This window comes from Xenopus laevis, chromosome 2S (assembly GCF_017654675.1).
Source record: "Xenopus laevis strain J_2021 chromosome 2S, Xenopus_laevis_v10.1, whole genome shotgun sequence".
Lineage (NCBI taxonomy): Eukaryota > Metazoa > Chordata > Amphibia > Anura > Pipidae > Xenopus > Xenopus laevis.
Genome location: NC_054374.1, coordinates 166,485,873 through 166,501,499, shown reverse-complemented (window position 1 = coordinate 166,501,499; position 15,627 = coordinate 166,485,873). Strand labels below are relative to the sequence as shown.

The following is a 15,627-nucleotide window of genomic DNA, read 5'->3' as shown; positions in this document are numbered from 1 at the left end:
CGTGAATTTTGTGGCAAAGTGAAATGGGACAGATTTGCTCATCACTAATGGTGCAGATCTGGGAGAAGGTACAAAGATGATTTTTATCAATTGAATTTTTTTAAAAAATAGCTACTGATTTCCTTTAAATCTGATCTGTCTTTGTGTCTCTGACATTCTTGGGGTGTTCATCAGCAACTGGAAACATCGTTATTGGCTGTCTCACTTCACTGAAAAAATTAGCAAAATTTTGAAATTTCCCCAAATTTTCCCAAATGCATTGGAGGCAATGATATGGCTAATGTCTTTTTCCATATGTTTTTTTCCTGTGCAACCAAAGTGTTTTCTTCCTAAACATTAACGATAGTTAAATTTTTTTCCTATTTTTTACATGAAAGGCATAATGAAATTCTAGTGTGGATTTCTGGCTTGAAAATGTTTTGCCATGAAACTGAACCAGGGTAAAAAAATTCCCTCATCCCTAACTACCCCATGTAAATCTGACAGTTTCAACCTCATTCATTTCCCACAACTTATCACGACTAAAGATTAGTGATGGGCGAATTTGGGGCATATCGCTTTGCGGGATAATTTGCAACAAACAGCGAAAAATTCACGAAACTGCATTGGTGTCTCGTTTTTGACGCCAGACGTCCATTTTTTTTGATGCCGCCGAATTTTCACTGGCGAATTTTCACGGTGGTTTTGCGAATTTATTAGCTGCCAGCGAATAGCGGGACTTTGCGCCTGGCAAATAAATTCGCCCATCACTACTAGAGATGATTTTATTTATCAATTGAAGTCAAATGGTCTTTCCATTGTAAGAAAATTGTGACAAAAAAAAAAAGATCGAAGCGAAACAATCCATAATAATCCACTTTTCAAATCAAAATTTTAAAAACTAGAAACCTACTACAGATATTTAGAATAAATAGGCAAAACATAAGCAAATAATTTTGGGAGGTAAAAAACCCTAAAGGTAATAAGAACAATGTTTTAGTTAATCGCAGAAAAATAATTGCTTTTAAAAAATAGTTACAATTCTGGGTATTATCCTGAATGCTTGGGACCTGGGAATATCCAAATAGGACTCTTTCCGCAATTTGGATCTTCATACATTACGTCTACTAGAAAATCATTTAAAGGGGTGGTTCACCTTTAAGTAAATTTTTAGAATGGCTAATTGGAAGCAGCTTTTCAATTGGCCTTCATTTTTAATTTTTTTTTTGTTTTTGAATGATTTGCCTTTTTCTTCTGACTCTTTCCAGCTTTCAAAGTTTTTTAAAAAAATGTGCAGCATTTTAGTTTTAAAAAAAAATCCTGTATTTGGCAATCAGGGGCAGATTTATCAAGGGTCGAATTTCAAATAATGGGAGTTTTTTTGAACTCCCATAACTTCGAAATTCGAATAAAATTTGTAAGAAAAAACAACCGTTGACCTTAATGTATTTGGACAAAAGAGTTGATGACAATATTCTCACAGAGACAAAAAAGTCACCACAAGAAAAACGTCCGTTGGCTTTAATGCATTTGGAGTGAGAAAAAAATTGCACACGTAAAACTTTTGCATGTAAAACATTGTTGCCGGTCATTGCCTTCAATGCGTTTTGCAAATTTTTTCGCAGTTTTGCTAATTTTTTGGCGAAGCAAAACAGAACAGATTCACTCATCACTAGTTGCTAGGGTAATTTGGATCCTTGCAACCAAATGGCTGAAATTACAAACTGGAGAGCTGCTGAATAAAAAGCTAAATAAGTCAAAAACCACAAATAATAAAAAATGAAAACCAATTGCAAATTGTCTCAGAATATCCCTCTCTTTATCATACTAACAGTTAGTGATGGGCGAATTTCGCCAGATGGAAATGCAAGTTAAACTTTCGTGTTTCGCCGCTGGTGAATAAATTAGCGAAATTGCAGCAAAAATTTGCGGGCGAATTTTCGTCTGTGTCAAAATTTTTTTTTTGATGCTGGTCACAATTCTGAAGTTGCCAACAATTACGACACCGGCGACAATTACAGGCGCCTATTGACTTTATTGCATGTCAAAATTCACCCACGAAATTCACAGTGCCTGGAGAATAAATTCGCCCATCACTAAGGGGCAGATTTATTAAGGGTCGTATTTCGAAGTACAAAAACTTCGAAATTTGACCATTGAATTAAAAAACTTCGAATTTCAAATATCGAATTCGAAGTTTTTTCAACAAATTTGGCAATCCTGCGGTCAAATAAAAATCGTTCGAATGATTTGATCAAAGGATTTTTATTCGATGTGTAAAGACTTGTGAGATGTGTAAAAAATTTTGTAGAAGGTCCACATAGGCTAACATAGCACTTCGGCAGATTTAATTTGGCAAAGTTTTTTTAATGAGACATTACTTAGATTATCGAATGGTCGAATATTCGAACGATTTTTACTTCGAATCGAAGTCAATGTAAATTCGAAGCCATAGTATCCTATTCGATGGTCGAAGTATCCAAAAAATTACTTCGAAATTTGAACTTTTTGTACTTCGAAAATTCACTTGAACCTTAGTAAATCTGCCCTAACTGTTAGTGTGATGTAAAGAGTGATATCCTGAGACCATTTTTTTTGACGCCAGCGCTAAAATTCACGTTTAATGAATTTTTCACCATTTCGCGAATTTCGTGGGAAATTCACGAATTTCCCAGCGATGCAAAACAGGTAAAATTCGCCCATCACTACTAACAGTTAATATAAAAATTAACATCCCCTTTAAAAATTAAATAAAGCCAATAGGCTGGTTTTGCCTCCAATAAGGATTAATTATATCTTAGTACAAGCGACTTATTACACAGAAAAGGGAAATCATTTTTAAAAATGTGACTTACAGTATTTGATTAAAATGTAGTCCTGTAATTCAGAGCTGTCTGGATAATGGGTTTCCTATAGATGAATATATAACTAAATATACATATATATAAAATCAGGGAAGATTCCATTGGCAAAAAGACAAAATGTTAAATATTATTGAATCTGTGTCTATTTGAAACATGGATCAGAATTATTAGAATTAAAGAAGGGAGGCAAAAATACTTACTGTACGAGATCCACTGTCACCGGACTCCTCTGTGCTCTGCTCTGGTTCTTACTGGTATTTATACAGAATTCATTCTACTGCAATTAGTACAAACTGCTGAGAGTGGAAAATAATTGTCATCAATTTGTTACACGTGAAATAATATTGTTCTCCTTTGGGATTTAAATAATAATAAATAAATCTCAACAGCAGTCAGTCATACAGAGTGAGGGGAAAGGGAAGATTTATTGTAAGGCCTGGGGTTGGGTAAAAAAAGATGCAAAATAAGTCAATTCTATTCTTTTTTTAAAATCATTTTTTTTCAGATTTTGTTTCAATGATCGGGATTTTTCTTCTAAAATCATGAAAATTAATAAATTGTAATTTCACCTCCTAAAACCTGGCAAGATTTTTTATTAGTGATTTATAGAAGAAGAATAAAACAATAGAGGGGTGAAAATAAATCAAGGTTTTTTTTATTTCCATTAAGGAGCATCTAAAGCAAGATAAAATCTTAGGGTAGAAATAATTTTTTATTCTAAAATTCAAAAAAATGTAAAAATAAAGCCCAAAATGCGGACTGACTGTTTCTTGTTAGATCCCATTGGTGGAACAATCCTTCCGCTAGGGTGGCCACCTTTTTCTTTTATTAAATCCAGCCTTGGGGTCGCGGAGTGGCTGGTGACCATATGGGGTGGGGTGAGAATGTCACTGGGCCAGGAAATGGGCGGGAGTGGGTGGCAGACATGGGCGGGGTGGGTGGGGAAATGGGCAAGGAATAGGCTGGCCTGTCCATATAAGGGATAACAGGCAGTGGATTGGGAGGTATTTATATACCAGCTATTACATGGCCAGTGAATTCCAATTCCGGCCCTTGCTCTAACTGGTGATTTACCAGCTGGGACAGTCAAATACTGACCTATGGCAACTGCCACCCAGACGACCATTAATGGGATACTTTCATGGGAAAAAACATGTTTTTTCAAAATGAATCAGTTAATAGTGCTGCTCCAGCAGAATTCTGCACTGAAATCCATTTCTCAAAAGAGCAAACAGATTTTTTTATATTCAATTTTGAAATCTGACATGGGGCTAGACATAATGTAAATTTCCCAGCTGCCCCAAGTCATGTGACTTGTGCTCTGATAAACTTCAGTTACTCTTTACTGCTGTACTGCAAGTTGGAGTGATATAACCCCCTCCCTTTCCCCCAGCAGCCAAACAACAGAACAATGGGAAGGTAACCAGATAACAGCTCCCTAACACAAGATAACAGCTGCCTGGTAGATCTAAGAACAACACTAAAAATCCAGGTCTCACTGAGACACATTCAGTTACATTGAGAAGGAAAAACAACAGGCTGCCAGAAAGCATTTCTCTCCTAAAATGCAGGCACAAGTCACATGACCAGGGGCAGCTGGGAAATTGACAAAATGTCTAGCCCCATGTTAGCTTTCAAAATTGAATATAAAAAAATCTGTTTGCTCTTTTGAGAAATGGATTTCAGTGTAGAATTCTGCTGGAGTAGCACTATTAACTGATGTGTTTTGAAAAAACATGTTTTCCGATGACTGGATCCCTTTAATGTCTGGTGGAGCCACCAATATACAGTAAATGTAACTAATTACAATCATGAGACCTGTTATCCAGAATGCTCAGGACCTGGGGTTTTCTGGATAACAGATATTTCCATAATTTGGATCTTCATACATTAAGTCTACTAGAAAATCATATAAACATGAAATAAACCCAATAGGCTGGTTTTGCTTCCAATAAGGATTAATTATATCTTAGTTGGGATCAAGTACAAGCGACTGTTTTATTATTACACAGAAAAAGGAAATCATTATTAAAAATTTGGATTAAATGGATAAAATGGAGCCTATGGGAGGCGGCCTTTCCATATTTTGGGGCTTTCTGGATAACAGGTTTCCCATACCTGTACAATTATTTCACACTGTTATCCGACAGGGGGACAGTAACCATTCAACCTCCATAGAGTCAGATGTAATTCAGTGAGAGAGACTTACCTCTCTGACAAAGGAACTGAATAAGGGCAAACATTTTCTCTCGCCCATAATCATTACACTCGCAATGTTCCTGGAATTCTGGGGGAAACACTGCATTGTGGAAAAAAATGTTTTGATTACCCTTGAAATCGAATTTACCTCTGTGTCAAGGTTGATGAATGCACCCTAAATTTTTTTGAAGATTTTATTTTTCAGGCTGTGTATGTTTTTCCTCATTGAATTGCATCTGGCTTGGAAAATCTTAAACTGAACCAGACTTAAACTTTTCTCATTAAACTTAATTGAATGATGTAGGGCATGTAAACCAGCCAGGAGTTACACTGCTATCTACTTAGGGGTATATAGCATCAAGGGCAAATAAGGTCTTGAGCTGTATTAAATGGGGCAGAGAGTCACGGGAGGAGGGGGTCATTCTTCCACTGTAAAGAACACTAGTAATTTTCATTTATTTCCCCAAGTAGCGCTACCTTTCTCAAAGTACCGCTCCCTTTAGACACTTAGTGGCAGCTCCCACATAGCAGGTACACAAACAAGACCTGTCCTCACACAGGGGCCCCAAACTTGTATCCTTGCCAATATCCTCCCTTGTATGGCTTACTCACCATGGTGCTCTCAGACAGGGCCAGAACTAGGAGTAGGCAGAAGGAGGGGTTGGACTGCCGCGATGCCTCCCCACCACACTATGTATTTCCTAGTGCGCAATCATGCACTATATTTTTAGCTTGTTCGAGGCAGGAAAAAGTGACAAATCGGACAATCAGGGTGCGGATCTGGGCTTTTTTTTCTGGGGGGTTTTCCCAGTGTCCCGCCGGCCCAGCCTGACCCTGGGCAGAAGAAGCACACGCCTAGGATGGAACAGTGAAGGGGGCAGAGGGCACATACCTCTTCCCTCCACTTACCCCTAGTCCAGGCACTCTTCTGCGTCAGTGTGCGAAGGAGTGCGCCCACATATAATGTCAGCATGGGAAGGAGTGTGCACATGGGAGAGGAAGTGAGGTGGCACCCTAGGCAACCCGGCCAGCTTGGCCTGGCTCTGCTTTCAGAGGAAGTCACACTGGAGACAGGCAGCTCTACAGCAGGGTCAATCTCAACAGTGGCACCATTCACCTCCTGAATCTCTCGCAACCAGGATGGGCTCTTTCTCTTCTTCTAGGGCTCCAGACCTCTCTTACAGGTTGAGCTCTGCACAACATGAAACAGCAGCCTGCTGAACTCCTGGACAGTCTCACACACACAAACTGGTTCTGACTGGATGCTGTAGTAGGGGCTCTTTTATAAGGTCTTCTGGCCCACCCCATGGATTTGGCTGCAACCCCAGGCTCTTCCTGGATCCTCCTCTTTTTCTCAGATGTCCTCTGGGGTTTCCAGCCAATCGGTCACTTCCCTGCCTGTAACCAGGCTTGGTGATGTCACAGCCAGAACAGGGGGGGAAGCCTTGTCTGATCCCTTACAGAAGATACACAAGTCTATTGAAAACCCTGAAGTTCGCCCAATTGTAAGATTGGGTCAACTTTGGTCCCTAGTGAAGATGTTGGAGCCATATTTATAAGATTATGGTAACTTGCTTAAAGGGATACTGTTATGTGAAAACATGTTTTTTTTTCAAAACGCAATTGTAAAAAAAATTAATTGTAGAATAAATTATTTGCAGTGTAAACAGTTTCATTTAGAAATAAAAACTACACTATAAAAACATGACAGAATCCTTTTAACAACTTAAAAAGGGCTCTTGGCAAAACAATATCAAATTAATAATAATTTATGGGGTTTTTTATATTTATCAATGTCACAAAGAAATAGGTGCTGTTGTTGACAGTATATATATTGGTATATATTGGATGCTATAGGTGATTCTTCCTTTATTTGGAATGACCCAGAGGAAATTGTGAAACGTTTTGCAGAATATAAATGTTATTGACATTTATTATAATTTATTATAATATAAATGTTATTGACAATCATCTTAATCTATTTTTTTTAATGTCACATCACAATTCTGAGATTTGTTTCTAAAGTGACTTTGATCTCCTTCCTAGCACCGCATAGCACCAACCTCAACGCCATAGTAGGACAAGCTTAACTATAGTCGAATTCTTTACTGCCTTGTATATTTTGAACATTTATAGCAATGTATAAAAATATATCTCACTGGGGGCACAAATTCATGTAGAAGCTAGAGCAACAAAAGTGGCCTTGATAAGGGCTCATTTCCCAAATTATTTCCCGTAATATAATTAGACTTTAGATAAATGTCCCTTTGAGAAGCAGGGTTGACAAATGTTATATAAACAACCACAGCCTCCTACATCTGCAGTTTTCAAATAAAAGTATGGGTTATCCAGAAAGCTTGGGACTTGGGGATTCCCAGATAAAGGATCTTTCCATAATTTGCATGTTCATACCTTAAAGGCATACTGTCATGATAAAAAACATTTTTTTCAAAATCAATCAGTTAACAGTGCTGCTCCAGCAGAATTCTGCACTGAAATCCATTTCTCAAAAGAGCAAACAGATTTTTTTATATTCAATTTTGAAATCTGACATGGGGCTAGACATATTGTCAATTTCCCAGCTGCCCCAAGTCATGTGACTAGTGCTCTGATAAACTTCAATCACTCTTTACTGCTGTACTGCAAGTTGAAGTGATATCACCCCTCTCCCATCCCCCCCAGCAGCCAAACAAAAGAACAATGGGAAGGTAACCAGATAACAGCTCCCTAACACAAGATAACAGCTGCCTGGTAGAGCTAAGAACAACACTCAATAGTAAAAACCCATGTCCCACTGAGACACATTCAGTTACATTGAGAAGGAAAAACAGCAGCCTGCCAGAAAGCATTTCTCTCCTAAAGTGCAGGCACAAGTCACATGACCAGGGGCAGCTTGGAAATTGACAAAATGTCTAGCCCCATGTCAGATTTCAAAATTGAATATAAAAAAATCTGTTTGCTCTTTTGAGAAATGGATTTCAATGCAGAATTCTGCTGGAGCAGCACTATTAACTGATTCATTTTGAAAAAAATATTTTTTTCCCATGACAGTATCCCAAATCTTGTAAACGTTAAATAAACCCAATAGGCTGGTTTTGCCTCCAATAAGGATTAATTATATCTTAGTTGGGATCAAGTACAAGCGACTGTTTTATTATTACACAGAAAAAGGAAATTTTAAACATTTGGATTATTTGGATAAAATGGAGTCTATGGGAGATGGCCATTCCATAATTCGAAGCTATACTGTATATATATAATTTTTTTAAGAATAGCAGCTGTATTGCCATTTACAGTCTAAATCCAACTTTCCTTGTATACATGTCCCTAAGAGTGACTTTGATCTCCCTGTTCCTGAGACAGTATATGACAGGGCTGGCGACATGGGGCAGGAACGTGTACAAACAAAGGATCAGAACATCGACATCAGGGCTCTTAATCAAACGGATATAACTGGCCACGTAGAGGAACAACCTGGGGATGTAATACATACAGATGACCAACAGGTGGGTTGTACAGGTGTAAAACAGCTTCTGCCAGTTTTCTGAGTGTATGGATGAATTGATGATCACAATTATCGAGATGTAGGACAATATAATAAACGACAATGGAACCAGAAGGACAATGAGACTGATGCACAGGTTGACTATGCGGAAAGTAGACAAATCAGAACATATTAAAGGAACTATAAACGTCCTGGAGCAGAAACAGCTGTTAATTTTATATCTACCGCAAAAAGGAACGTCGAGAATGAGGAAAGTGCTGACTGACGACACCGCAGTGGCCAAGACCCAGGAGAAGAAGCAGATAATGACCGTGACCTTCTGAGTTACTAGAGCTGAGTATCTCAGCGGCTGGCAGATAGCAACGAGACGGTCACCCGCCATCAGCATGATGATAAATGAATCTGCCGACCCCAACAAATGCACAAGAGACATCTGGAAGTAACATCCGGAGAAAGACATCTTGCCGTCTCCAAACCAGTATTTGCCAATGATTTTGGGCAAGGTCAAGGTGTCAAACAGAAGGTCAGAAAGGGCCAGGTTTGCGACAATGATGTACATTGGTTGGTGCAGATGCACTTTAATAATGATTAACACCACCACGGTACCATTAGCCACCAGCGACATCAAATAGACAATGAAAAATGCCATTGAGATGAGACTGTGATATTTCTGTTCGACCCCTGGGAAACCAATTAGAACAAACTCGATGGTGCCAGACTCGTTGGCCATTTCCACATGTGGTATATTTCAACAGGAACGCATCTGCAATTGAAAAGGAGATGAAATAAGGTGCTACATGGACTGTCCTGGACCATACCATGTACTGTATATAATAGGGGCAGGGTCACCATCAGAATTTGCAGGGCCCCATACAGCAACATTCACTGGGCCCCCCAAGTAAAAAAAAGTTGGTGGCATGGCCCCCCTACAAGTTAAAAAAAAACATTGGTGGTGTGGCCCCCTACAAGAAAAAAAATGAGTGCCCAACGGTTTAATAAAATAAAAGAAGACAATTGGTGTTCAGTGGAAATTAGCTGTCTTCTTCCTCACCTCCTTTCTGTGGCTTTGGTTCCTACTTCGGCTCCTACATTGGTGCAACTCATCTCCTACTTCGGCAGCTCAACGGGGCCCAGCTAATTCAGGAAATGCAGCATGGCTGGGCCCTTCTTAACATATAGAAGCCATGAGGCCCAGGACGATTGTAACCCCAGTGCCCCCCTGATGGTGGCCCTGAATAGGGTGGTGGGGTTGGCTCAGCTGAACAATTGAACAAGGTGCATTATGGAGTTCAATGCTATGGTTGTATCACACATTCACTGATAGAACAACAAATAAAATTGGTTGCCCTTATTGGCTACAACTGAGATTTTATTCCATTTCGGGAACCCCAAGATAAAGATTCAAGGATAATCCTCAGCCAGTGTGAGATATATGGCCTGCACTTGGAGCCAACAAATACAAACAATTGTGAAGATTTTCATTCATCCAGGTCATGGAATGTCTAATATAAGTAATTAAAAAAAAAACTTTTTGACTTACTGATACAAGTCCAGTTGTTTTTTGAATTACTTTTATAGATGCTACTTGAACTGTTACAAAACATTCATAGAAGAACCTATAATATGTTTATTGTTATATCAGAGAGCTTCTCAGGTCAGTAGAAACCAACCTGGATTAATGAAAATATTTTGTAGGCAACCATTAGTTCAAAAGGGGCTACACTTGACTCTCCTGCACCCCAGTAATTGTTGGATCATTTTTTGGCAAATATAGTGCTATTTAGGGGCTCAGAGCGTTTGGCAATAACCATATAAAGAGGTAGTCAAGTGTATAAAGAAGAGGCAGGATTCTACCCCAGACATTTACTGGGCTTTTGGAGGACTAGGGGAACAGTTTTATTGTTCTGTTATGATTTAGGAATTGATCTTTATGGTTGATGGACTACAGCTCCCATTTTTCTATAACCCTTGATAACATGTTGAAAAATCCTAGGAGTTGTAGTCCAGGTGTGGAGGGTTGTCCATCGCTGGTTGCATGGGTCTGACAACACACACATATCAATCGGTGGATCAGTCAGAACTAGTGATGGGCGAATCTGACCCATTTCGCTGTCCTGAAAATTAGCGAAACTTTGTCGCCAAATGCATTGAAGCTTATGGGCGACACTTTTTTTTCTTTACACGCTACAAGTTGTAGAAGTCTAGGAGTGTCTTTTTCATGACGAAACATTTTGCTCATCACGAATCAGAACCCTGGCAAATTAGTTGGAGATGGTGGCAAGCAGATTCCCAGGCTACATAACAGATGACACTAAGGGGCTTATTTACTAACATTCTCATTTCATTTTGGTCTGTAAAAATTATTTTTTTCAATTTCTATAAAACTAAAAAAATTGAGATTTATAAAATGTAAAAACCATAAGAAAACTCTAATACAAAACGTTGGCATGTAGAAGCAGTCTAGGTCCTATACAAGTCAATGGGAGCTGTGTTGATCCTATTGGACCTTTTTTAGCCATTTGGACTCTTGGAGGTTTTCTGATTTTCTCTTTCATTAGTAATTGTCAAAAAAACCTTGATTTTAGAGGGTCTCTTGGGAATCCCATAAACTGACTGCCCTTACAGTAAAGAACCCCTTCCTATGCTGATGGTGAGATCTCCTTTCCTCCCCACCAATGAATCACTCATTCCCCTCTCTTGGTAGGGAATCCCATAACCTGACTGTCCTTACAGTAAAGAACCCCTTCCTATGCTGATGGTGAGATCTCCTTTCCTCCCCACCAATGAATCACTCATTCCCCCTCTCTTGGTAGGGAATCCCATAATCTGACTGTCCTTACAGTAAAGAACCCCTTCCTATGCTGATGGTGAGATCTCCTTTCCTCCCCACCAATGAATCACTCATTCCCCCTCTCTTGGTAGGGAATCCCATAACCTGACTGTCCTTACAGTAAAGAACCCCTTCCTATGCTGATGGTGAGATCTCCTTTCCTCCCCACCAATAAATCACTCATTCCCCTCTCTTGGTAGGGAATCCCATAACCTGACTGTCCTTACAGTAAAGAACCCCTTCCTATGCTGATGGTGAGATCTCCTTTCCTCCCCACCAATGAATCACTCATTCCCCCTCTCTTGGTAGGGAATCCCATAATCTGACTGTCCTTACAGTAAAGAACCCCTTCCTATGCTGATGGTGAGATCTCCTTTCCTCCCCACCAATGAATCACTCATTCCCCCTCTCTTGGTAGGGAATCCCATAACCTGACTGTCCTTACAGTAAAGAACCCCTTCCTATGCTGATGGTGAAATCTCCTTTCCTCCCCACCAATGAATCACTCATCCCCCTCTCTTGGTAGGGAATCCCATAACCCGACTGTCCTTACAGTAAAGAGCCCCTTCCTATGCTGATGGTGAGATCTCCTTTCCTCCCCACCAATGAATCACTCATTCCCCTCTCTTGGTAGGGAATCCCATAACCTGACTGTCCTTACAGTAAAGAACCCCTTCCTATGCTGATGGTGAGATCTCCTTTCCTCCCCACCAATGAATCACTCATTCCCCTTCTCTTGGTAGGGAATCCCATAAACTGACTGTCCTTACAGTAAAGAACCCCTTCTTATGCTGATGGTGAGATCTCCTTTCCTCCCCACCAATGAATCACTCATTCCCCCTCTCTTGGTAGGGAATCCCATAACCTGACTGGTTACTGATTAATAAGGGGCTAGGATATATTCCCACATATAAGACTGATTTTTTTGATTGGAAAATCGATTTCTTTAAATTCACTCGCAGGTTAAAGCTTAAGCAACACTTTGACAAACCTGTTGTAACTAATGTAGTTAATTGTGACAACCCTGGATTGAAATTTAAACCAAAAAGTGATTTTACACCTGATGTGACAAATAATGCTCTTGATCTGTTTGAAAACATTGTGCTACACGAAGCAGGGATTGAGTGGCGTAATGACTTCTGTAATATCCGTAACAATGTTAATAAACGTAATCGTGAAGCACTGAGGGATTTAGAAAATAATGCAGATATTGTGATTAAAAAGGCTGACAAGGGGGGTGGCATTGTAATCATGAACAAATGTGATTATATAGCGGAGGCACATCGACAATTGAATAACACTGCTCACTATGACAAATTACACTCTGATCCTACTTGGCAGATAAAAAAATCAGTGGATGACGTAATACTGGGAGCCTTTGAGTCTGGGATCATCACAAAGAACAACAAAGACTTCTTAATTACCACACATCCCCGTACACCTGTACTGTACCTACTCCCTAAGGTACATAAAAGCCTAATCAACCCACCAGGGAGACCCATTGTCTCTGGTATGGGGTCAGTGTTACAACCCTTATCCCAGTATGTTGACTCCTATCTCCAGGACATAGTGAAAAAAATCCCTGAATGCCTTAAAGACACCACTGATTTTTTATGTAAATGACAAGAGTTGACACATGTGGGGGTGGATTGGGTACTGTGTAGCATCGACGTCCAATCCCTATACACCTCAATACCACATGAGGAGGGCATACACTATATTGAGGAGGCATTACTAACTACCCAGACTCCACATAATCTAATATATTTTCTACTTGATTTACTGTCTTTTGTTCTGAAAAAAAACTACTTCAGATTTAATGATGAATTCTTTATTCAAACACAAGGCACCGCTATGGGTAGTAATCTCGCGCCAAGCTATGCCAACATCTTTATGCACTATATTGAACAAAAGATAATCCTGGGCCATAGTGAATATAGTACACACATAAAATGTTATCTGCGATATGTGGATGATGTATTCTTACTATGGGATTCTAGTGAATCCAAATTGTGTGAATTCATCGAGTACATCAACACACAACATCCGACCATCAAATTCACTGCTGACTATAGCACTAAAATGGTACATTACCTGGATGTAAATGTGATTAAAGAAGGAAACACTCTAACGACTGACTTGTACAGTAAACCGACTGAACGAAACAACATGTTACATAAGACCAGTTACCACACTCCTAGTACCCTTAAAGGAATACCTAAGGGGCAATTTTTAAGGATAAGAAGGATAGCCTCTGACGATTTAAAATACGTCAATAGTGCGAATGGGTTAATAGAAAAATTTGTAGCAAGAGGTTATGAAAGACAGTTGCTAACCCAAGTACGTGATGAGGCTCTAAGGGTTCCACGAGATTCCTTACTTCACAGAAAAGTTAACAAAAAAGAATCAACTCGGTTTCCTTTTGTAACTACTTATGGCCCTAACAGTAAAATGATGCAAAATGTAATTTGTCAGTTCTGGCCAATTATCCAGAAGGACCCTTCTTTAGGCAAATACTGCAAAGACCTCCCGATATTTTCCTACAAAAGGGGTAGAATTTTAGCCGATAGATTGGTTAAGTCTAGATCTAAACAAAAAACCACAAGATTCCTCAGCACCCCAAAAGTAGGTACTTTTCCTTGTTTAAATTGTGGATGCTGCAATTCCATTATTAAAGGTGAAAATGTAACACATCCTCTACAAGGTAACAAAATTAAAGTGAAACAGTATGCTACATGTAACAGTGATTTTGTTATTTATGGCCTGAAATGTCCATGTGGCAAGATGTATGTAGGCCAGATTTCCAGAAAAGTACGAGTAAGGATCGGTGAACACAAAAGGTCTATAACTAATTATGATCCGAATGAATCTAAAACCCATACGCCAGTAGGTAAACACTTTTTTGACAATAAGCACAACAGTGCCAGCCTAAGGTGGCAAGTACTAGAAGAAATACCCGTTCCAGCTAGGGGTGGGGACAGAAAGAAATTGTTACTTCAACGTGAGGCTAAATGGATTGATACATTGAACACACTTGAACCGTTGGGATTAAATGATGCACTAAGCTTTAAATGTTTTCTGTAAAAACTAATGTATACTTTTTACCTTTCAGCTTGTTAAAGATACAACATGGACTGTTTACTTGAAAGGTAGGCAACTACCTAAATGTATAATGATTACTGTAATATGTAATTGTACTTTAATCTGTGGTGCAGTATCGGAGTAGGCCTGAAGGGGGCAGTGCTCTGTAAGGAAAAATAATTGTGTTACAATGTACCTGAATGTGTCTAGCCAGTGTGGAATGGACCATCTTGTTTGTTTTGAGGTGTTTTAAAAGGGTTTGGGTTATCCACAGCATTTGTATAAGCACCTGAGGAAGAGCCACTAGGCTCGAAACATGTCGTGCACATTTTGAATAAATGAATCACTGAAACTGCAAGAAAAAAAAAAAAAAAAAAAAAAAGTGCACATTTTGAATAAATGAATCACTGAAACTGCAATTTGGTTCTCCAGAGTCCTATCTTTGATTTATGAAAGTCTGTAGGTCTTGCGGTGCCTAAACTCTGAAGTTGAACCCTCCATTATAACGAAAAGGATCTCATCTTCCATAAGAATATACCTTTACAGTAAAGAACCCCTTCCTATGCTGATGGTGAGATCTCCTTTCCTCCCCACCAATGAATCACTCATTCCCCCTCTCTTGGTAGGGAATCCCATAACCTGACTGTCCTTACAGTAAAGAACCCCTTCCTATGCTGATGGTGAGATCTCCTTTCCTCCCCACCAATGAATCACTCATTCCCCTCTCTTGGTAGGGAATCCCATAACCTGACTGTCCTTACAGTAAAGAACCCCTTCCTATGCTGATGGTGAGATCTCCTTTCCTCCCCACCAATGAATCACTCATTCCCCCTCTCTTGGTAGAGAATCCCATAACCTGACTGCCCTTACAGTAAAGAACCCCTTCCTATGCTGATGGTGAGATCTCCTTTCCTCCCCACCAATGAATCACTCATTCCCCCTCTCTTGGTAGGGAATCCCATAACCTGACTGTCCTTACAGTAAAGAACCCCTTCCTATGCTGATGGTGAGATCTCCTTTCCTCCCCACCAATGAATCACTCATTCCCCCTCTCTTGGTAGGGAATCCCATAACCTGACTGTCCTTACAGTAAAGAACCCCTTCCTATGCTGATGGTGAGATCTCCTTTCCTCCCCACCAATGAATCACTCATTCCCCCCCTCTCTTGG

At 39.6% G+C, this 15,627-nt stretch overlaps 1 protein-coding gene across 1 annotated transcript; it reads right to left on the bottom strand.

Annotated features, from left to right (window-relative positions):
- Positions 1-8,269: 8,269 nt before the first annotated feature.
- LOC108710073 (olfactory receptor 1A1) lies at positions 8,270-11,233 on the bottom strand. Its single transcript, XM_018250468.2, has one exon. It carries the CDS (start codon positions 9,275-9,277, stop codon positions 8,333-8,335), a length of 945 nt encoding a protein of 314 aa, XP_018105957.1. The 5' UTR covers positions 9,278-11,233; the 3' UTR covers positions 8,270-8,332.
- Positions 11,234-15,627: the final 4,394 nt, after the last annotated feature.

Bases quoted from the DNA above. Each gene is read 5' to 3' on its own strand.
- LOC108710073 (XM_018250468.2), bottom strand. From the start codon at position 9,277: ATGGCCAACGAGTCTGGCACCATCGAGTTTGTTCTAATTGGTTTCCCA.